Genomic DNA, 24,424 nt, shown 5'->3' with positions numbered 1-24,424 from the left:
CACAGCGCGGTTCCACGTCAGTCACTGCGGCTGCTACATGTGGCTAACCCGAATGGCGGAGACTTTTGCACTGGTTTTCAAATTTCTACAAATGTTTTTTTAAAGTAAACCTAAGATACATTTTTTCAATAAGAAACCATCAGCATAATCTATTTGGGATTGTTTCCCTGATCCACTTGATAAGGCTGCGGTGCACATTTATGTTTATACAGAGCGGAAACTGAGAACTATTGCTCTGAACGCAGGAAACAGCAGCACGGCCTTATCAAACATATCTGGAAAACACTCAAAATTATGTTGCTGGTTCCTTGTACATCAAATTGTAACAGTAGAAACACTTTAAGGTCACATGCACATGATGCAGATTTGCCACATGGGTTTTGCTGTGAATAATCTGCCGCATAATACAGTATCAGCAAAGTAAATGCGATTTCAAGTCATCTCATCTACACATTACAGAATATTTCTGCATGTAAATTTACCTGCGGTTTATATTTTAAAGTCGGCAACATGTCAATTTATCTTGCATTTCCGTCTCAGAATTGTATCCGATAAGTTTATAAAATCTTCACCTAAAAACTCATTAAAAAAAGGCAGTATTAGGCCTTATTCAGACTAAATAACTGACAGCACACTAACCCATGCAATTCAATGGGGCTATTCACACATGCGTGTTTTCTCACAGAGCGTGTCCGTTGCTGGAACTTACTGCATGTCCTATTCTGATCTGTTTTTGCGGACCATGTCACCCATTGAAGTCTATGGGTGCGTCAAAACGCGGACAGTACACGGACGATATCTGTGTCAATGTTTCACGCATCAGTTAATAAAGAAATGCTGAGAAAAATAAATCCAGGAGGTGCTTGGAGAGGAGAAACACGGAAAGCACACTGACGCAACCCGTCAGCCACACAGACATGAAATGCATGATATACGCAAATTGGACGCGCTCGTCTGAATAAGCCCTTAACTGCGGATTTTACCTGCGGAAGTGTTTGCGGTTTTGATGCGGATTTACCGCATCAAATTCCACAACGTGTGCATGTAGCCCAAAGCAAACTTTTGGTGTTTCTTTTGCTCACCGAACACTGCTTGCCATTTATACCATTTCAAAAACAGATAAGCCTTTGTATTTTTGCATAGAAGATGTGACACTAGAGATGAGACCAACATGTCTACTAAAATCTCTTATATACAATTAAGGGTATGTTCACACGGCCAAATTTCAGACGTATACGAGGCGTATTATGCCTCGTTTTACGTCTGAAAATACGGCTCCAATACGTCGGCAAACATCTGCCCATTCATTTGAATGGGTTTGCCGACGTACTGTGCAGACGACCTGTTATTTACGCGTCGTCGTTTGACAGCTGTCAAACGACGACTCGTAAAAATACAGCCTCGTCAAAAGAAGTGCAGGACACTTCTTTCAGACGTTTTTGGAGCTGTTTTCTCATAGACTCCAATGCAAACAGCTCCAAAAACGGACGTAAAAAACGCTGCGAAAACGGCGCGAAAAATGCGAGTTGGTAAAAAAACGTCTGAAAAGCAGGGTCTGTTTTCCCTTGAAAACGGCTCTGGATTTTCAGACGTTTTGGTTGACTACGTGTGAACATACCCTAAAAAGCTAAGTTGGTAAATGTGTTAACTAACCATTCCATACGTTGCTTATAGCGTTATTTTTTTCATAAGCGGCAGAAATTTCTAAGACTCCCATTTATCTGAATGGGGATTGCAAAAATCCACCTGCTTGCTGCAGGAAACAACGTCATTCAGATGTATGGAAAAGACTTTCAGTCAAAATCTGCCATATGTAAATACACCCTTAGGCCGGGTAGAAACCACGCAGCGTATCCGACCTGGAACCCGCAGCACCTTCTGTCTAAAAAACCGCATCACAGCCAGAATTTCCGCTGCGGTAAATAGCGTAGAATTTAAAAAACAAAAATGGCCATACTTACCTAGGCCGTTGTCATGGTGACGCGTCCCTCCCTGGATGACGCTAAAGCCCATGTGACTGCTGCGATTTCGCCACAAAAGTCTTAACACTTGGCTTTCTGTTGCGGGTTTTGCATCCCCATTGAATTCAATGGGGAAAACCTGCAACAGAAAACGCAGCATAAATTCACATGCTGCGGATTTAAATTCCGCAGCGCAGGTCAATTTATTAACGTTTTCGCTGCGGTTTTATCCGCAGCGTGGGCATGAGATTTTGTAAATCTCATTCACTTTGCTGCTTCAGTCAATGCTGCGGAAATTCCGCAGCGTTTACGCTACTAGGGAACACACAGTGACTGTCAGTAATAAAGATGCATACAGGCATATAAAGCAACATGCTGCAGACTGTAAGCCGCTTGCATGTAACTTTTTTTTCAATCGGAAGGTGCAGTTCAGGAGGCAATACTGGGTGGACACTGTTATGGACGAGGCTATGGTATCGGTACTGCAGTGGATGAGGCTATTACATGGGCACTATTGTTGCTATTTAGGCACGGTTGTAGCTATGTGGCCACCTCTCTGCAGCTACCGCTGAACAATACACAGATTTTGGCAGTTTATAACTTAGCAGTATCACAAAGATACAAAGGTAATGTGATTTAGAGCTTTGTCCTCTAAAAAGGCGGCAATCCTATAAATACTGACATTATTTAATGATGATCTGTCACTGGGACAGGTCCGAATAAACTAGGGAACATTTCAAATGAACCTGTTTTATCAAACACAATAGAACTGATAGGCCGGCATTACAAACACTAAGGCCTCCCACACACAAGCGTGTTTGGTCCGTGATGTTACAATCCATACGTCGGCCGCATTTCCTGGACCGAACACACAGCAGGGAGCCGGGCACCCAGCGTCATAGTTATCTCATCATAGTGTAATTATTTCATGGGCATAGGCTTACAGCTGAAATACTTTAAAAACCACATGGGTATTTAAAATACGCATGGAGTTTTACGTGGATATGTTTTTTAAATGCGTTTCTTTTTAGCCTAGAGTCAACCTAAGGCCTTATTCACACGAACATGTAATACGTCCGTTAAAACAATGGCCGTCACACGGACCTATGCAATTCAATGGGGCCATTCAGATATGCAGTTTTTCACGCAGCGAGTGTCCGTTGCGTGAAACTCACTGCATGTCCTATTCTTGTGCATTTTTAGCGCATGCGTGAAAATCACGGACAGCACACGGACGCACATCTTCAAGTTCATTAGAAATTAAGTAAAAAAAATAATAATAAAGAAATGTGCACATAAAGACATCAACAACTGATGCCACACGGAACGGCAACGCATGACAAACCTGTCCGTTTTTTGTGGACGCAAAAGGACACGTTCGTGTCAATAAGGCCTCAAACTGTGATCCAATATAAGGTAATCAAATGAACCTCCGTTACCCGCGAAACTATCAGCAAAATGTAGGCTGCCGTGTGCTGCAGTCTGTATTCTACACATGGATCATCAGGTTATATTTTTACGATTCATTCTTTTGAGGCTTCCTTCACACAGACACTTTTTTGGGCTCTTTCTTTTGTTGTAAAAAAAACGCCATGAATTTCACGCGTCTTTCACAAGCTTTTTTTGGGTGACTGATGTGTTTTTAGTATGGGAATATGCCTGGAAAAACGCCAAACTATCCCCCCGCTGAGATTGCATTACAAGAACGCTAAAGACCCCAAAAAAACACAAAACAAAAGAAAAAATGCCACAAAAAAAAATGCGCAGTTTCATATTTGCTTACTGACTTGCAACAAACATCTGGCGCAGCATTTTTTGAAAAAACAGCAAAAAAAAAAAAATCCTTTTTTTCTAAAAAATGCTATGTGTAGACACCCTTAGGCCTGATTCACACGAACGCTGCGCATCTCGGACGTGAAAAACTGCTGTTTTTCACGTCCGAGGTGCATCCGTGCTCAGCGCTGCGGGACACGATGTCCTGCATCCCCCATAGTTGAGAGTCTATGGAGGGATGCGTGAAAAGATAGGACACGTTCCTATTTTCCCACGGACCCTTCACACGGTCCGTTGAAACGATAATGCTGTGTAAACGGCCATATTGAATAACATAGGTCCGTGGGACGGCCGCTGTTTCAATGGCCGTCCCACGGACGTTTAACACGTTAGTGTGAATCAGGCCTTAGGGTAGGAACACACACAGCGTGTTCAGGGCAGATACGCTGCGTCAAGCTGCACAGCATATCTGCTCTGAACACCGCAGGGAATGCCGTCCAAAAAAAATAATTTGTTTTTCGGAAGGAATTTCGGTGGAAAGTGGAAAGCAGCGCCAGAATAAAAAAAAAAAAAAAAAAACTTTCACACTTACCCCCTCCCTCTCTTCTGTGAGTAGTCCGGCCTCCTGAGATGACGTTGTAGGCCATGTGAACACTGCAGCGGTCAAACGGGATGAAACGTCATCCCAGGAGGCCGGACTGGAGAAGCGGTGAACCCTGGGTAAGCGTAACTTTTTATTCTTACTTGTGATTTTTGAGGCGGAATCACTGATTCCGCCGCAAATGTCGCACAACACAAACCATTTTGTTGCGGGTTCAAGCACCCCATTGAATTCAATCGGGAAAACCTGCACCAAAAGAGTAGCGATTCCGAAACATTTTTTCCGTGGCTTTTTTCCGCAGTGTGGGGATGAGATTTGTTGAAATCTCACCCACACTGCTGCTACTGTAACACGCTGTGGATTTTCCGCAATGATATCCGTTGTGGAAAATCTGCAGTGTTTACGCCTAGTGTGTTCTTACCCTTATAGATTTTTGCTCACAAAGGAAATAATTCCAATGAACGTATATTAGGAAATCACTGTAATAGAGACTCGTTGATACATAAGTGTGTATTCACACGGTGCAGTTTTGCAGTGCGGCCGAAAACCACACCGAAAAAAAACCACATGCAGAATTTCCGCAGAGAAATGAAAAAGCTGCAGATTGAGAATCTGCACCATAGGTCAGTTTCTGCTAATTTTTACCAAAAGTGTGTGTATAATATTTGTTCAAATCTCATCCACTTTGCTGCTTCTGTAATATGCTGTGGAATTTCAAGACAGAAGTTCTGCAGTATTTACGCTAAGGCCTAAGCCTAAGGCGGAATTCAGATGACCGTGGTATACGCCCGTGTGACGGCCGATAAAACGGATGCACGTATTTCAATGGGACCGTTTACACGGCCGTTGTTTCAACTGACCCTGTGAAATGTCGGTTGAAAAATAGAACATGTCCTATTTTGTTCAGTTTTTACGGATCCCTGGATAGACTCAAGTCTATGGGGATCCACGAAAACAGGACCCGCACAGGGGCAACTCGGACGTGAAAAACAACCGTTTTTCACATCCAAGTTTCCCGCACATTCATCTGAATTCGGCCTTAGGCTGGATTCACACGAGCGTGCCGTTTTTGCGCAGGCAAAAAACGTGGCGTTTTGCCTGCGCAAAAGGCGCTTAACAGCTCCATGGGGCATCAGCATATGATGCGTGGCTGCGTGCTTCACGCGCAGCCGCCATCATTATGACACTCCGTTTGGATGTTTGTAAACAGAAAAGCACCACGTGATTTTCTGTTTTCATTCATCCTTTTGACAGCTGTTGCTCGAATCACGCTGTTCGCACGGAAGTGCTTCCGTGCGACATGCGTGGTTTTCAATTGACTTCAATGGGTGCATGATGCGCGAAAAACGCCCAAAGAACGGACATGTCGTGACTTTTTTCACGCTGAGTAAAAATCACACACGTCTGCACGGCCCCATAGACTAATATAGGTCCGTGCAACGTGCGTGAGTTGCACGGACGTATATCCCGGTCGTCTGAATAAGGCCTTAGGCCTGATTTACACGAGCGTGTGCGTTTTGCGCACGCAAAAAATGCAGCGTTTTGCGTGTGCAAAAGGCACTTAACAGCTCCGTGTGTCATCAGCGTATGATGCGCGGCTGCGAGATTTTCGCGCAGCCGCCATCATTATGACACTTTGTTTGGATGTTTGTAAACAGAAAAGCACGTGGTGCTTTTCTGTTTACATTCAGAGCTTGACAGCTGTTGCGCGAATCACGCAGTTCGCATGGAAGTGCTTCCGTGCGGCATGCGTGGTTTTCACGCACCCATTGACTTCAATGGGTGCGTGATGCGCGAACAGCGCACAAAGATAGGACATGTCGTGAGTTTTTTTCAGCGGACTCACGCTAAGCAAAACTCACGGACTGTCTGCACGGCCCCATAGACTAATATAGGTGCGTACGACACGCGTGAAAAGCACGCACGTATATCACGCTCGTGTAAACGAGGCCTTAGTGCGAGTTCACCAGCAATGCAAGATCTGTGTTATATTGGCAGGACTTGGCTGTTGACCATAAAGGGGATATCCGTGTTTCTAAAAAGTTTTCCTAAGGCCCCATGCACACGAACGTAAAAACGCCCGTAATCACGGGCCCATGGACTTCTATTGGCCACGGGTACCTCCCCGTATGCTTACGGGAAGGTGCCCGGGCCGTTGAAAAATATAGAACATGTCCTATTTCAGGCCGTAATTACGGCACGGGCAGGCCCATATAACTTTATGGGGCTCCCATAATTACGGGTGACTACGTGTGTGCACCCGTAATTACGGGAACGTTGCTAGGCGACGTCAGTGGATAGTCACTGTCCAGGGTGCTGAAAGAGTTAAACGATCAGGCAGTAACTCTTTCAGCACCCTGGACAGTGACTACCGATCACAATATAGATCAAACTGTAAAAAAAAAAAAAAAAAAGATGTTCATACTTACCCAGAACTCCCTGCTTCTTCCACCAGTCCGGCCTCCTGGGATGACGTTACAGCCCATGTGACCGCTGCAGCCAATCACAGGCCAATCACTGGCTGCAGCGGTCACATGGACTGCGCGTCATCCAGGGAGGTCGGACTGGATGTCAAGAGAGGGACGCGTCACCAAGACAACGGCCGGGTAAGTATGAATTTCTTTTACTTTTATTACGGAAAGGGCTGTCCCTTCTCTCTATCCTGCACTGATAGAGAGAAGGGCTGCCGATTACTGCAGTGTAATTTTGCAGCGAAAACGTGCCCGTAAATACGGGTGGAATACGGGTGACACCGGACCCGTATTTACGGGCACGGGTCTGTAAATACTGGTGCAATACGGGTCGAATACGTGTGACCAAGGACCCGTATTTACGGGAGGACAAAAATAAGTTTGTGTGCATGAGGCCTTATGGCTGCAAATTACATGAATTAACAAACCTAGCAGTACTCACTTATCCTTTTCCCCGGCAATCCAGTGCTGATGCTCCGGCGGTTTCTCCCAGTAATTTTTTACATGCAAGCAGCATGTGACCGCTGCAGCCAATCAAAGGGCCGAGCGCTGAAGGATCGTATTTCTGGCACAATGCCGGAAAGACATCACATGACCACTGAGCCCTCTGATTGGCTGCCGCGGTCAAATGCTGCCTGCAGGTAAACAATCACCGAAGAGTACTGCCGGAGCGTCAGCGCTTGATCGCCAGGAGAAAGGAGAGGTGAGTACCGATTGTTTTGTTAATTCATGTCGTTTGCAGCCATTTTGAATACATTTAGGAACTCAGATAACCCCTTTAATCTAAGCCGCCTAACAAAGCAGCACCCCAGAAGTATTGGCAATAAGAGCATATTTCAGAGGTTTCCTGTATTCATTAGCTGGGATCCATTTGGCTTTTTTGTTTTATTATTATATATATATGGAAAAAAGCTCTGATTGCATAAAGATTGCTTCTTGTGATATGTAGATCAAAGAAACACAGAGAATTGAAGAATGAATTGTGATCACGTTGCTGAAAGCACGCCTAGTAGCACGGTCATCCACTCCTGATACTTTCAGAAAACTTTATGGACTCGGAAATGGTTATCCAATGAAGGTGCCTCATAGTTAAAATGTAAGTGATCATCAACCATTACATTATAACCTTTAAGAAGCTGTGTGAACTTCCGGTGTTCTTCCCCGATCCAGGAACGCATTGAGTCGCTGACTTGATAAGGAGTGACATGAGTGTGAACTGTAATCCCTGTGTGAGCAAATACTTTTAATATGTGTGGGCAGGTTATCCATGTGTTGCCGCCTCCAGAATGGCCTCCGTCCAGCCAGTACATGGATTCTATGTTGGCAACAAAAGATCGGATCTCGTTATCCTTTTTCGCTTCTTCCAATTCATGGAGCAGTTGATTCAATACGACGCAGCCTTTACTGAACCCAATCAAAGTGAATGAGAGGGAACCGTTTACGGACGGCACACCAAGGTAAACTGAAGGGTCCTCGGAGAAGCAAGAGATGTCCGCTTCTTCAGGATGGCAACCATTGGTAGAATACACGGAATGACTGTAGTCTTTGGTAATAATATACTTATTACTTTGGGAAAGAAGAACATTTTGTGCCATTGTGAAAGCATTTACAAGCAATGAATAAAGCTGCTTAAAAGCGGCCGGTTCCGCACTGTGCTCCGGAGCGCCAAACATGTTACTGGCCACAAAGTTGTCATAGCAGCTGAATTTATGCAGGTGCATGCGGGACGGCTTTATGATCCAGATATAGCTTGCGGGAAACCGTTCAGATAAAATGGCAGAGATATCTTCTAGGCTCCAGCGCTTCCACCGGAAATTCTCGGAGTGATCTGCCATGATGTCCTGGTAATTCTGAAAGTATAATCAGCAAATACAGGTAAGTATCAGAAAAGAAAAAGCGGATGGCAGCTTTACTTGTAATGTTCATATTGGAAACACTGTCAATCACTATGTGCCGGGCTTGTTTCTCTAAGGCCCCATACACACGACCGTAGAATTCATCCGTAATTACAGACCCATTCACTTCTATTGCCCATGGACACCTTCTCGTATATTTACGGGAAGGTGTCCGATTTTTTGCTTTCCACGGACCGTGCTCCCATACTTTATATGGGCGCGCGGCCCGCAAATGCTGACGGCTGTCCGCGGCCAGCCGTGCCCTAATCACAGACCCGGATTATGGGCACAGTTGTGTGCATGGGGCCTTACACACTGCATTCAATTATGGAAACCTATTTATTGCCAAGCTCTGCCCCCTCCCCCATACCGAGCATCTCTCAGCTGTACAGTTCCTTGCCAAAGTATTCACCCCATTGGTGTTTTTCCTGTTTTGTTGCATTACAACCCTGAAGGGTTTGTACCATTTGATTTACATAACATGTCTACCAGCTTAAAGGTGAAAAATATTTTTTTACTGTGACACCAACAACAATTAATTAAGAAAACCTTAACTGGGGGAAATCGATGATGTTGGCTCTGGATTAGGGGTTTATTCCCCCGGATAATGGAATTCAGATAGTTCAGGGAAACGAATCATTTAAATATCTTGGTATAAATATCACAAACGATTTGTTTGGCTATAATAGATACAATATTGATCCATTCATACATAAAATGAGAACTAAGATAAAGATTTTGTGTAAACTGGGATTGAATATAGCGGAGAGAATATCCCATATTAAAATGGTACGGGGGGGGGGGGGCATTGCTATTCCTGTAGTGACATTACTTTATATTGCAGCCCAGGTTAAAATGATGTGTGAGAGAAAGGAAAATATAGTCTGTACAGAACTTATAGGGAGGAAGTTTCCCTTTTTGAAGAAGTGTGGCGCTATTGAGTTACTGGAAACAGGGATAGTGGCAGACTTAGTCCAGGTTGAGTTTCCAACAGCAGTCGTGGCTCAAAAAGCGTGGAAAGCTCTAAAGGACGAACAGGGTAATTATGGCCTGTCGATATGGTCTATATGGTAGAGATCCGAATTACCGATAGATGTAAGAGAAAGTGTATCTTCACACGGCCTATTTTCATAATGCGGGGGCTGAACGCCTACAAACATCTGTCTATTGATTTCAATGGGAAAAATGGCGTTCTGTTCCCACGGGGCGTTTTTAAAAACTGCCGCATAAAAAAACCGCCTTGTAAAAAAAAGTGCATGTCACTTCTTGAGCCGTTTTTGGAGCCGTTTTTCATTGACTCAATAGAAAAACAGCTTCAAAGATGGCCATAAAAAAACGCCGCAAAAAATGCTAGTTGCTTGAAAAAAGGCTAAAAATCAGGGGCTGTTTTCCCTTGAAAACAGCTCCGTATTTTCAGCCGTTTTTTGTTAAGCGTGTGAACATACCCTTAGATGGGAATGAGATGTAGGTGAGCTTTCACTGGATCAATGGGATCGCATAACAAAGGCCATCCCTCACTTGTCTAAGAACCCAGCGTATAGAGTGACTATATAGAGCTTATTATTCCCCTATAGGGTGGCAAAATTAAAAAAAAAAATTGAACCCTGATTGTCCGAAATGTAAAGTAGCTATAGGTAGTCTTTTCTACATGTGATGAGAGTGTGAGAAGATCAAACAATACTGGAGAATGGTGTTGAACCGGATTTAAAACTATTTGTGAAGTAAATGTACAGGAAAATGCCAAAGTATGCATACTAGAGGACCTAGAAGGGATACATTTAAAGGGACACAAGAAAAAGGCTATTACAAAGTTGCTGTATTTCTCCAGGAAAGTAATAATGTCCAAATGGATAGGCATTGAGGCCCCCGATAGGTTAGAGTGGGAAAGATATGTTAATTGGGCCTTACAATTTGAGTATATTTATTGGCGTAAAATAAATAAAAACCATTAATTTTACGAAATTTAATATCCACGGACCTCGGATAATGGTGAATGTGGAATAATGGAGGAGTAGAGGTGGAGAAGAGAGAGGATTTAAAGAGGCTCTGTCACCACATTATAAGTGGCCTATCTCCTACATAAGGAGATCGGCGCTATAATGTAGGTGACAGTTTTTTTTAATAAAAAGCATTGCTGTCTGTTTTTACCACTTTATTAGCGATTTTAGATTTATGCTAATGAGTTGATTAATGCCCAAGTGGGCGTATTTTTACTTTAGACCAAGTGGGCGTTGTACAGGGGAGTGTATGACGCTGACCAATCAGCATCATGCACTCCTCTCCATTCATTTACTCAGCGCATAGGGATCCTGCTAGATCCTTATGTGCTGTCTTAGGGCGGGTTCACACATGGCGGAATTCCACTTAAATTCCGCTGCGGACACTCCGCAGCGTTAATCCGCAGCGGAGCCGTTTCTCCATTGACTTTCACTTTAATTTAGCAGTGTTCGTTTACACGATGCGTACAATTCCGCTGCGGAGCATAGGCTGCGGAGCGGAATTTGGTGTCCGCAGCATGCTCTGTCTGTTGCGGAGCAGTGGCGGACTCATGGCGGAATTTCTCCATTGACTTCAATGGAGATTCTAAGTTCCGCAATGAAGTCCGCAGCTGTCATGCACATGTCATGTGTGCTGCGGATGCGTCTTGCTTTTTTAACTTGACATTTCTTCATTCTGGCTGGACCTAGGTATTTCTAGGTCTACAGCCAGACTGAGGAAGTCAATGGGGCTCCCGTAATGACGGGAGCGTTGCTAGGAGACGTCTGTAAATAGTCACTGTCCAGGGTGCTGAAAGAGTTAAGCGATCGGCAGTAACTGTTTCTGCACCCGGGACAGTGACTACCGATCCCAATATACATGTATCTGTAAAAAAACATATAAGTTCATACTTACCGAGAACTCCCTTCGTCTGTCTCCAGTCCGGCCTCCCAGGATGACGTTTCAGTGTAAGTGACGGCTGCAGCCAATCACAGGCCAAGCACAGGCTGCAGCGGTCACATGGACTGGCGCGTCATCCAGGGAGGTCGGGCTGGATGCCGAAAGAGGGACGCGTCACCAAGACAACGGCCGGTAAGTATGAAAATCGTTTACTTTCACTAGGGAAAGTGCTGTCCCTTCTCTCTATCCTGCACTGATAGGGAGAAGGGAAGCACTTTTCCCGCAGTCTGCAGCAGCTAGTCCGCATCAATGTACTGCACATTTTGTGCAGATCCGCTGCAGAATCTGCAACGCAGATTCTGTGCGGCATCGATGCGGACAGTTGCGGAGGAATTCCGCCATGTGTGGTCATGCCCTTATACTAACACATTAACAATACTGAAGTGTTTAGACAGTGAATAGACATTCCACGGGATGTCTATTCACATCTCTGCACTTCGTTACTCTGTCTGTGGTAGTTACAGCAGAGGAATCGTGATCTCGCGAGATCTCGCTGTAAATGACAGGTTACAACGAGATCACGCTTCCTCTGCTGTAACTACCATAGAAACAGTAACGAAGTGCAGAGATTGTGAATAGACATCCCGTGGAATGTCTATTCACTGTCTAAACACTTCAGTATTGTTAATGTGTTAGTATAAGACAGTACATAAGGATCTAGCAGGATCCCTATGCGCTGAGTAAATGAATGGAGAGGAGTGCATGATGCTGATTGGTCAGCGTCATACACTCCCCTGTACAACGCCCACTGGTCTAAAGTCAAAATACGCCCACTTGGGCATTAAGCAACTAACTAGCATAAATCTAAAATCGCTAATAAAGTGGTAAAAATAGATCGTTTTTTAAATAAAAAGCATTACTGTCACCTACATTACAGCACCCATCTCCTTATGTAGGAGATAGGGCACTTTTAATGTGGTGACAGAGCCTCTTTAATAAATGTTTCCCTGTAACACAGAAGGCTTTACCTGAGACACACAACTCAATATGTATCGCCCAGATTCTGCAGTTTTTAGAAATATGCCACATGTGGCCCTAGTGTGGTAATGGACTGAAGCATAGGCCTTAGAAGCAAAGGAGCACCTAGGGGATTTTTGGGCCTCCTTTTTATTAGAATATATTTTAGGCACCATGTCAGGTTTGAAGAGGTCTTGTGATGCCAAAACAAAGGAAACCCCCCCAAAAAGGACCCCATTTTGGAAACTATACCCCACAAGGAATTCATCTGGGGATGAGGTGAGAATTTTGACCCCACAGGTTTGTCATAGATTTTATTAGAATTTGGACGTGAAAATTAAAAATTTTAATTTTTCCCAATAAGATGTAGTTTTAGATAAAATAAAAAAAAATAACAATGTCCACAAGGAATAAAGAAGAAAAGGCCCAGTAACATTTGTAAAGCAACTACTCTGGAATATAGCAATAACCCATATGTGGCTATAAACTGCTGTTTGGGCACACGGCAAGGATCAGAAGAGAAGGAGCGCCATTAGGCTTTTGGAGCACAGGTTTTGCTCCATTGGTTTCTTGACACAATGTCCCTTTTGCAAAGTCCCTAAGGTAGTACAGTGGAAACTACCCAAAAGTGACTCCATTTAGAAAACTAAATAAGTGAGTGTAGTGAATAGTGTAGTGAGGATTTTGACCCCACAGGTCTTCAATGAGACGTAGATTTAGCTCAAAATTTTTCATTTTCTCAACAAATAATGGAAAAGAAGAACCCCAACATTTGTAAAGCAATTTCTCCCGAGTACGGCAATACCCCATATGTGGTCATAAACTGCTGTTTGGGGACACAGTACGGCTCAGAAGGGAAGGAGCGCCATTTGGCTTTTGGAGCGCAGATTTTGCTGGATTGGTTTCTGGTCACTATGTAGCATTTGCAAAGCCCCTGTGGGACCAAAACAGTAGAAACCCCCCAGAAGTGACCCCATTTTGGAAACTACACCCCTCAAGGTATTCACCTAGGAGTGTAGTGAGCAGGTGTTTTGCAGAAATTAGTGTTCACTCGATGTTGCAGTGAAAATGGGAATTTTTCCATAGATATGCCAATATGTGGTGCCCACCTTGTGCCACCATAACAAGAGAGCTCCCTAATTATTATGCTGTGTTTCCCGGTTTTAGAAACACCCTACATGTGGCCCTAATCTTTTGCCTGGACATTCGACCAGACTCAGGAGAGAAAGCGTACCATGCGAAATTGAGGCCTAATTTGGCGATTTACAAAGTATTGGTTCACAATTGCAGAGGTTCTGATGTGAAATAATAAAAGAAAGGAAGTGACCCCATTTTGGAAACTAGACCCCTCAAGGCATTTATTAAGGGGTGTAGTGAGTATTTTCACCCCACAGGCCTTTTCAATAAATAATTGCGCTGCCGATGGTGCAAAGTAAAAATGACAATTTTTCCCTAGCTATGCCATTCAGTGATAAGTCGTGCCTAGTATGTGCCACACACCCCAAAAATTGTTAAAAGGGTTCTCACGGATATAGCGATGCCATCTATGTGGAAGTAAACAGATGTTTGTGCACACTGTAGGGCTCAGAAGGGAGGGAGCGCCGTTTGGCTTTTGGAGCTTGGATTTTGCTTGGTAGTAGTTTTGTTTGGAGCATTACTGGTATTTCAGTTTATAATGTGGGGGCATATGTAAGCTGGGCAGAGTACATCAGGGGCATAGTCAGGTGGTATAATAATGGGGTAAAAAAACCACACTAAAATAATCCATAGATGTGTGTTAGGCTGGATTCACACAAGCGTGTCCGTTTTGCGCGCGCAAAAAACGCAGCGTTTTGCGCGCGCAAAAAGTCCATAAAAGCTCCGTGTGTCAGCAGCATATGATGCGTGGCTGCGTGATTTTCACGCAGCCGCCATCATTATGACACTCGTGGTGCTTTTTTGTTTTCATTCATAGTTTTCACTAGTGTAGCGCGCATCATATGCGGCACATGGAATTGCGTCGGTGTGCCGTGCACGGTTTTCACGCACCCATTGACTAAAATGGGTGCGTGATGCGCGAAACACAGGCAAATATAGGACATGTCATGAGTTTAAGGGCTTATTCAGACGAACGTGATATACGTCCGTGCAACGCGCATGATTTTCACGCGCCTCGCACGGACCTATGTTAGTCAATGGGGCCGTTCAGACAGTCCGTGATTTTCACGCAGCGTGTGTCCGCTGCGTAAAACTCACGACATGTCCTATATTTGTGCATTTTTCGCGCATCACGCACCCATTGAAGGCAATGGGTGTGCGTGAAAATCACGCGCATCACATGGAAGCACTCCCGTGGGACGCGCGTGATTCGCGCAACAGCAGTAAAAAGTATGCATGAAAACAGAAAAGCACCACGTGCTTTTCTGTTTACAAACATACAGAGTGTCATAATGATGGTGGCTGCGCGAAAATCACGCAGCCGAGCATCATACGCTGCTGCCACACGGAGCTGTTATGGACCTTTTGCGAGCACAAAACGCTGCATTTTTTTGCGCGCGCAAAACGCACACGCTCGTGTGAATCCGGCCTTACGCAGCGGACATACGCTGCGTGAAAATCACTGACAGTCTGAGCGGCCCCATTGACTAACATAGGTCCGTGCGACGCGCGTGAAAATCACGCGTGTAGCATGGACGTATTATACGTTCGTCTGAATAAGCCCTTACGCTGTGAAGCAATCCTTTCTGCACAGGCCGATGTCGCACTGATAAACGGTGTCTTTAATTATCCCCCTTTTGGTCTACACTCCGCATCTTTGCAGTTTGGTTAATTTTGCTAGGAAAGTGTTGTCCTGGTATAATACGGGCACCCTCGCTTCCAGCGGACATGTTTGGGCCCTCCCCTTCCTGTTTCCCTAATTTTAGGGCCTTGATAAAATCGCCTCTTGAAACAGAAAAAATTTCCCCCTCGGGCAGTACAACTGCATATTTTTTATTTATTTCCTGACGTATTGGAGCCTTAACTAATCTCATTTTTTTCATATACGTAGTGGTATGAGGGCTTTTTTTTTGCGGGATGAGCGGTAGTTTTTATTGGTACCATTTTGGGGAACAGGCGGTTTTTTGACCACTTTTTATACTATTTTTTAGGAGACCAGGTAACCAAAAAACTGCAATTCCGGCATAGCTTTTTTTTTTTTTTTTTATATATACAGCGTTCACCATGCGTTATAAATTACATGTTGACTTTATTCTGCGGGTCCGTACGATTCCGGCGATACCCAATTTATGGCACCTTTTTATGTTTTACAACTTTTTGCACAATAAAATTACTTTTGTAAAAATAATTCTGAGAGCCATAAATTTTAAAGTTTGGCATCGACTGAGCTACATGAGGGCTTGTTTATTGCGAGACGAGCTATCGTTTTTATAGGTACCATTTTTGGATACATGCGACTTTTTGATCACTTTTTATTCCAATTTTTGTAGGGAAGTGTTTAAGGTTTTTTTACGCTGTTCACCGCATGGAATAAATAACATTATATTTTTATAGTTCAGGCCGTTATGGTCTTGGTGATACCAAATATGTATGGTTTATTTTATTTTTTTCAATAATAAAGGACTTGATTAGAGAAAAAGGGCGATTGTGTTTTATTTTATTACTTTTATTATATTTTTTACAACTTTCTTGTTTACACTTTGTTTTTTAGTCCCACTAGGGGACTTGAAGGTCCATCTGTCAGGTTTTTTTCTAATACATTGCACTACCTATGTTGTGCAATGTATTAGATCTGTCAGTCATTCACTAACAGCAATCCGATTAGGCTTCGCCTCCGGACGGGGCCTAATTGGCTTCCGTAATGGCAGAGCAGGAGGCCATTGTTAGGCCTCCTGTTGCCATAGCAGCAGTCGGCAGCCCTGCGATCGCATAGCAGGGCTGTCGATCTGCTGCCAAGCACTAAGATGCAGCAATCGCTTTCAATTGCTGCATCTAAGGGGTTAATGGAAGGGATCGGCGCTAGCTCCGGTTCCTGCCGTTACAGGTGGATGTCAGCTGTAACATACAGCTGACATCCACCGCTGCTGACAACGGCTCAGCTCCTGAGCCGGCACCATCTTGCCGTCGGCTATGGAAGCCTTTTAGGCATAGGGAAGAGTAGGCTGAAAATATGCAGGCCGTGGCTAAGGTCTAATGCACACGACTGATGTGCCACTCGGGCCGTTTTTGACGGAATTCGAGTGGCAGCCAATAGTCTTCACAGACTCATTTACTTTAGTGGGTGAATCGGGTCCGTGAAAAATGGTCTGAGTCTCCGATCCGAGGAAAGATAGAGCATGTCCTATCTTTCCTCAGATCACTGACGGGACTCGGACAGCACACTTGGTCGTGTGCATGAGGATTACGTGAGTAAGTCTGAGTGAGGTCAGTGCCAGGAGTGGTCCACTCCAGTCACCTGACCTGAGCCACCTGACCCCACGTCAGTGACATGAGGTCAGGATGATTGACTCAGGTCAGGTGACAGGACTGGTTCATTCCCGGGCCGTCACCGACCTCACTCAGACCGCCGGCGCGTGACCTGCTAAATGTGAGTCAAGTCAGGTAGAGCGTAGCATGGTAAGCTACTGCTCTCCGCTCTGGGGCCTATGTGGTCTGGGCCCTGTGCACGACACTCTGTACAAGGGAGTGGGGGGGGCCTGTGGGCGTGGTGCTACCTACAGGGGGCTGTGGGTGTGGTGCTACCTACAGGGGGCCGTGGGCGTGGTGCTACCTACAGGGGGCTCAACTGGGGCATTATTACTTTGTGGGGGTATGGCTATTGAAGGGGCACTTTTATTTTGTCGAGCACTGAAGGATTATTACCACCTTCTGGGGCGGGCACTGTGGATTAATATATATGTTACTACTCCTTAACAGTTAAGTGAGCTGTTACATTTATACAGTCTTACAATTAGCCCTTTCAAGGCCACCATGAGGCCGGATTTACACGAGCGTGTGCGTTTTGCGCGCACAAAAGGTACGACAGCTCCGTGTGTCATGATCATATGCTGCGTGGCTGCGTGCTTTTCGCGCAGCCGCCATCATTATGACACTCTGTATGTTTGTAAACAGAAAAGCACGTGGTGCTATTCTGTTTACATTCATAGTGTTACTGCTGTTGTGCGAATCACGCGCGTCCCATGGAAGTGCTTCCGTGTGGTGCGCGTGATTTTCACGCATTCATTGACTTCAATGGGTGCGTGATGCGCGAAAAACGCAGAAATAGAGGACCTGTCGTGAGTTTTACGCAGCGGCATCACGCTGCGCAAAACTCACTGACAGTCTGTACTGCCCCATAGACAAGCATAGGTCCGTGTGACGCGCGTGTAAATCCGCCCTAAGGGCTGATTCAGACGAACGTGTTTTGCGTCCGTGCCGGCCGCGTGGTTTTCACGCGGCTCGCGCGGACCTAGAGAAGTCTATGGGGCAGTGCAGACAGTCCGTGAGCTTAGTCCGCTGCATAAAACTCGCAACATGTTCTATGTTTCGGCGTTTTTCACGCATCACGCACCCATTGAAGTCAATGGGTGCGTGAAAATCACGCATGCCCCACTGAAGCACTTCCGTGGGACAAGCGATATTCGCGCAAGAACAGTAAAAGAATGAATGTAAACAGAAAAGCACCACGTGCTTTTCTGTTTACAAACATCCAAACGGAGTGTCATAAAGATGGCGGCTGCGCGAAAAGCACGCAGCCGCGCATCCATATGAACAGGGCACACAGAGCTGTCAAGTGCCTTTTGCGCACGCAAAACGCCACGGTTTTTGCGTGTGCAAAAACGGCACGTTCTTCTGAATCAGCCCTGAGGCTGATGCGGCCCTCGGAGAACATTAGTTTGAAAAAGAAAAAAGTTTTTCCAGCTCACCACTACTGGCGCGGGTCTCCTGATTAGCGCTCGGATTTACATCCTGGCTGACGTGATAGGAAAAATAGAAGTTAAATCCAGCACTTTAGAGTAAAAGGTTCAATCTTTATTCCTTATCAATTAAAAAAAATTGTACAGCTACATCAGGGGTGGGTGTACTTATATTTTTCCTTTGAAAATTAGTTTGACAATCTTGCCCTAAGGCATTGAAAAGAGCAGCAGGCGCATGATTGACTGCCGCTCCATTCAAGCTCCTCTTCACTGCAGGGGGTGGAGTGGGAAGGTTCTAGGGGTCGGGACCCCCATTTCTGGTGATCATGTGGGTTCCTGCGGTGGGGCCCTTAGTGATCAGACAATTATCACCTATCCTATGGATAAGTGGTAATTGTTGATTCTGGGACAACTCCTTTAAGGCTTCGTACACACACACTTTTTGTGTGGTGTTTTTTTGGGGGAGACTTTTTTAAAAAAATATATATGTATATATTTTTTAAGCCTTTTTTTGCTAACAGGGTGTTTTTACTACCTGTGCAAAGATTGCTTTTTGCAACAAATGATAATGCGTAAAAAAAGCCATAAAAAACGCAATTGACACTCGTGTTTTATTGAAGAGGCATAAAAACCCTTTTAGGCCTCATGCACACATCTGTGACCTTTTATACGGCTGAAAAACACGGATACGCGAAACACGAAATGCACACAGATGGCTTCCATGTGCGATCCGTTTATTTAAAACACCATTGAATAGAAAAATCAAGACAGATCCGCAAAAAATTATAGGAATAGGACCTACTCTGAGTTTTGCGGATCATGCACACGGATCCGCAGAAAGAAAAAAAAAAACGGATGTGTGCATGGTCCCATAGAAATTAAAGGGTCTTTGTGCTATCCGTTAAAAAAAAACAAAAAACAGATTGCACAATGAAGAAAACATCTGATGTGCGCATGAGCCTTTAGGGTATGTTCACACAGGGCGGACTAGCTGTGGATTTTCCGCTACAGATTTAAATGCGGAAAATCCACAGCCTATTGCAGTATCAGCAGAAAGGATGAGATCTGAACAAATGCAGAAAAAAAGCCTGAGAAAGCGTTCATTAATTCGAACAACGGTGCGTTTTTTTAATCCGCAGCATTTTAATTGCGGAATTGCTGCTCTTCTATTGCAGGTTTTGTTAATTGAATTCCATGGGGGGGTAAAACCTTCCAAAAAAAAACGCATATTGCGATTCCGCCACAAAAATCGCAAATCAGATTAAAAAAACAACACCTTTTATTGTTTAAAATTAATAAAAAAGCCAATACTTATCTCCGGGTGTTGTCACCCGGTGACTTTTTTTTTTTTCCAGCACTGTTTTCTACAGCAGAGATTCTGCCCGAAAATCTGCACCACAATTTAGTGCATTTTTTCAGTCTAAAATTCCAGCGGGTTCTAGGGTGTACTTTTACATGTGTCCTCCATGTGTGAACATACCCTAAAGGCAAAAAAAATAAAAAAATAGAGGTCTTTGAGAAAAACGTCACTTTATTCTCTAAAAAACGCCAAACCCAGGCTTGTTGAGATTATGAAAAAACACCACTGGGCCAGAAAACGCAAGACAAAAATGAAAATCCGCCAACTAAAAAAAACGCCATGTTTGTAGTGCGTTCTATAATTCCCCATAGACTTTCAGCTAACATCTGGCCGCAGTGTTTTTTGCCTACATTAATTTTTACAACCATTTTTTCTTTTATTATTCCATCACATCTAAAATAACAAATAAAGCAACTTTGCAAACTCTCACAATTTGGTGTCTACAGCACGTATGCAGAGCTGTATGTCTCCATGGTTACAAATCACCCCTCAAAATCCTACGTGTATTCTGATCTAGCGGTCAAGTGACATCCTGCATCTTTCTAACCTACAGGCAGTTGGAAAGGGGGCAGATGGAAGGTAGTAACAGCTACTGGATTACAGGTTTGTAGTCTGTAACCATGGAGACACATAAGTTTGCATAACAGCTGTAGACACTAAATGTTAGAATTAAGAAAAATGTAAACAAAACTATTTGCAATGTTGCCTAACTTTTTATATTAGATACTTTGTTACAATAAAAATGGTTGTAAAAGGGCACATACATGATGCTCTATTCACATCTGCGCTATAATTTCTAATTATTCTGTTCCGTCATAGGAAGAAAATAACAGAAGCGGCTGATCCGTTACATAGCGGAGACTCCAATGGTGCCCGAAGGAACCCATTGATTTTAATGGGTTCCGCAATTTTGCCGGACAAAATAGCACTGCACGCTGCACTATTTTGTCCAGAATATATGACAGAAACTGTGACGCAAATATGAACACAGCCTGAGGGCTTATTCAGACGAACGTGATATACGTTCGTGCAACGCGCGTGATTTTCACTTGCCTCGCACGGACCTATGTTAGTCTATGGGGCCGTTCAGACAGTCAGTGATTTTTACGCAGCGTGTCCACTGCGTAAAACTCAAGACATGTGCTATATTTGTGCGTTTCTCGCGCATCACGCACCCATTGAAGTCAATGGGTGCGTGAAAATCACGCGCACCACATGGAAGCACTTCCGTGGGACGCACGTGATTCGCGCAAGAGCAGTAAAAAGTATGAATGAAAACAGAAAAGCACCACGTGCTTTTCTGTTTACAAACATACAGAGTCATAATGATGGCGGCTGCGCAAAAATCACGCAGCCGCGCATCATACGCTGCTGACACACGGAGCGGTTATGTACCTTTTGCGCGCACAAAACGCAGCGTTTTTGGGTGCGCAAAACGCACACGCTCGTGTGAATCCGGCCTGAGCCTACATTCACACGACAGGGAAAAAAGGCTGTGTGACAAACAATGAAGTTCTGTGGGTGTATTCACATGTCCGTTTTTTTAACGGCCCGTGAAGATTGGTCGTCATAAAATAGGACATGTCCTATTTTTCGCCGTTTTCACGGCCAGACGGCTCCCACAGAAGTCAATGAATCAGTTTTTACCAGCTGTTTTTTAGGAAACAATCCTTGTAATGGCCAATAAAAACTGATCCTGGCTGAGGACTCCCCGCACACAGCGCTACTTTGAGCTCTGAGCCCGGGGAAGCCCTTGACATTACTGTCCATAAAAGGACAGTGATGTCCGGCTTTCAACAACTGAATCCCCGGCCAGAACATCGCAAGATCTATTGCCGGGGACTTCAGTTTTGTAGCTAGCACCCCTCCATGTATATAGCAACCCCCCTGCCTAAAGGTAGCAAGCCCCCCGCCCCTTCTCCCATAGATAGCGCACCACTGTAGCTCCCTGTAGCAGTGGAATCCCCGGTTGGCCAGACCCCGCTCTGGCAGGGGATTCCGCTCCTGGAGAAGCCCCCGGCATCACTATCCATATATGGACAGTGATGTCAAGGTGTTACTCCTACAGAATCCCCGTTCCGCTCTGGAAGGGGATTCCACTCTCCTGACGTCACTGTCCATATATGGACAGAGATGTCAGGGGCTCCGTCTATGAGAAATCCCCGGCTAGAGGGATTCCGCTCCTACAGTGGCGCTATCTACAGGTCGAGGGGGTGGTATCTACAAGGGGGGTTGCTATCTACAGGTGGGCATGCTGTCTACAGGGGAGGTGTGGTACTATCTACAGGTGACACTGTGGCGCTATCTACATGGGCACTGCGGCACTATATGACACTGTCACTATATACAATGGGCACTGTGGCACTATGTGGGCACTGTGGTACTGTGTGGGCAATGTGGCACTATCTACAATGGGTACTGTGGCACTATATGGGTACTGGCACTATATGTGGGCACTGTGGCACTATCTACAGGGACATTGAAGCACGGTCTACATGGGCACTGTGGTGATTTCAGGGCGTTGGGACCAAAAAAAAACTGACAAATGAAATCCATCCCTTTTTTTGTTTGTTTTACTTTTAACAGCCATGAAAAACTGACACTTAGGGTTTATTTAGACGAACGTCTAATACGTCCGTGCAACGCCTGTGATTTTCACGCGCGTCGCATGAACCTATGTTAGTCTATAGGGCCGTGCAGACTGTCCGTGAGTTTCACGCGTGTCCGCTGCGTAAAACTCACGACATGTCCGATATTTGTGCTTTGTTCGCGCGTCACGCACCCATTGAAGTCAATGGGTGCGTGAAAATCACGCGCAGCACATGGAAGCACTTCCGTGTGACGTGCGTGATTCGCGCAACAGCAGTAAAAAGTATGAATGAAAACAGAAAAGCACCACGTGCTTTTCTGTTTACAAACATACAGAGTCATAATGATGGCGGCTGCGTGAAAATCCCGCAGCCATGCATCGTACGGGGCTGACACACCGAGCTGTTATGTACCTTTTGCACGCACAAAACGCACACGCGCGTGTAAATCCGGCCTTAGGGTATGTTCACACAGAGTTTTTTGCAGGCAGAAAATTCTGCCTCAAAATTCCGTTTGGAATTTTGAGGCAGATTTTGATCTGCCTGCATGCCGTTTGCCGCGTTTTTTACAGTGTTTTCACCCGCGGCCATTGAGCACCGCGGGCAAAAACGCCACGAGGGAGGTCAGAGACGTAAATGGCTAAAGATAGGGAATGTCGCTTCTTTGTCCCACGAGACTGTATTTCCGTTCGCGGGAAAAAAACACGCCTCCGCCTTCCATTGAAATCAATGGGAGGCATTTTCGTCCGTTTTTTGGTGTGGTTTTCGCGTAAAAAAAACTCTGTGTGAACATACCCTTAATCAGTTTTCCTTAGGGAATCCGATATAAAACAATTCTCAAATATCACATATAGAAAGCTCCTTGGAGTGCTCTGATAACAGGCTGGGTGTTGGGAATTCCCTGCAGACCTGTTAGCAGGCACTGGCTGTTTTATGGTAGCCTGTGTCTGCAGTCCACTGACAAATGGCAGCCTGTAGTCCGCCGACATGGTAATTTATCATGTATGTATCCTACATGATGGTGTGATAAGCTGCACATAATATATCTCTACTGAACCCCCTCCTCACCACGTGACATGGGAAGACCTGCAGTCAGTCAGGAGCACGAACACACGGCGCACAATGTACTCCGTCTATATAGAGGCGTCACCTAGAACATGTCAGGAACGACACTCGCCTGCACGTCTCCCGGGAAATAGACGACATGATGCGGCCTCTGAGCTCTGGTCCGGGGCGGGCACAGCAGCACGTCGTTACACTTGGCAGACTCAGTCCCCGGCACATTCGGGAGTCTGAACAGCGAGTAGGGCTCATGAATGGCGCTCACCCCTGCACACATGCTGACCACTCCGGCCATAGTGTGAAGCAGCAGACGCCGGGCCGAGCGCAGGGCTGTACGTAAAGTGCGCATAAGGCTGCGGGTTACTATGGTAACTAAGGAACTATCAGACCAGGTCCTAGTAGGCTAAAGGACCTGTGTTTATGTCATGATCATCTGCTCAGTCACGTGATGGGAGGTGGAGATTTCAGAAGATAGTTGTATCGCTGAAGGACCTTTGCAAGGTCGTGGTCATGTGACCAGTCACGTGAAGGGAGGGCTTGGGAAAGGTTCTGTTGTGGTGTCAGTAAAAAATTGTAAATCAAAAGTACGTCCAAAAAACACCGTGCAAATCTTTCCATTATACTTTCTCTGTTGATTTTCCACTCCTGGTTCTGCCTTGCAAATACTGTGGAATTGTCCCTGTACTGAAAGTGACTGTGTTACTGAGAGAGTTAAAAAAGTATTCCCACCTCAGACATTTGCTGTAAAAGAAAGAAAGATGCGGGTCCCAGTATCTCAGTGGCAAAGTGGCCAGGAGTACGGAAACAGCCTAGCGCAGCGAGCTCGGCTGTTGTAATCCCAGACACTTTGCCACTGAGCCTCCGCCTGGGTGCAGGGATTCTGTTCCTGTGGATACGATGAGATAGGAATACCCTTTTAAGAAGGAAAGCAATGTGCCGCATATTT

At 45.0% G+C, this 24,424-nt stretch overlaps 1 protein-coding gene across 1 annotated transcript; it reads right to left on the bottom strand.

The window, feature by feature from the left end:
* Nucleotides 1–7,672: 7,672 nt before the first annotated feature.
* On the bottom strand, nucleotides 7,673–23,917 carry C6H2orf69 (chromosome 6 C2orf69 homolog). Its single transcript, XM_075829788.1, has 2 exons — nucleotides 23,594–23,917; nucleotides 7,673–8,656 (listed from the first exon to the last, which is right to left on the bottom strand). Exons 1-2 carry the CDS (start codon nucleotides 23,825–23,827, stop codon nucleotides 7,844–7,846), a joined length of 1,047 nt encoding a protein of 348 aa, XP_075685903.1. The 5' UTR covers nucleotides 23,828–23,917; the 3' UTR covers nucleotides 7,673–7,843.
* Nucleotides 23,918–24,424: the final 507 nt, after the last annotated feature.

Source organism: Rhinoderma darwinii, chromosome 6 (genome assembly GCF_050947455.1).
Source record: "Rhinoderma darwinii isolate aRhiDar2 chromosome 6, aRhiDar2.hap1, whole genome shotgun sequence".
NCBI classification, from domain to species: Eukaryota; Metazoa; Chordata; class Amphibia; order Anura; family Rhinodermatidae; genus Rhinoderma; species Rhinoderma darwinii.
This window is presented reverse-complemented; position numbering and strand designations above follow the sequence as displayed.

Coding starts and splice junctions, on each gene's coding strand:
- C6H2orf69 (XM_075829788.1), bottom strand. CDS start 23,827: ATGCGCACTTTACGTACAGCCCTGCGCTCGGCCCGGCGTCTGCTGCTT. Junction 8,657..23,593: donor ATTTCCCGGGAGACGTGCAG/GCGAGTGTCGTT, acceptor TTATACTTTCAG/AATTACCAGGACATCATGGC.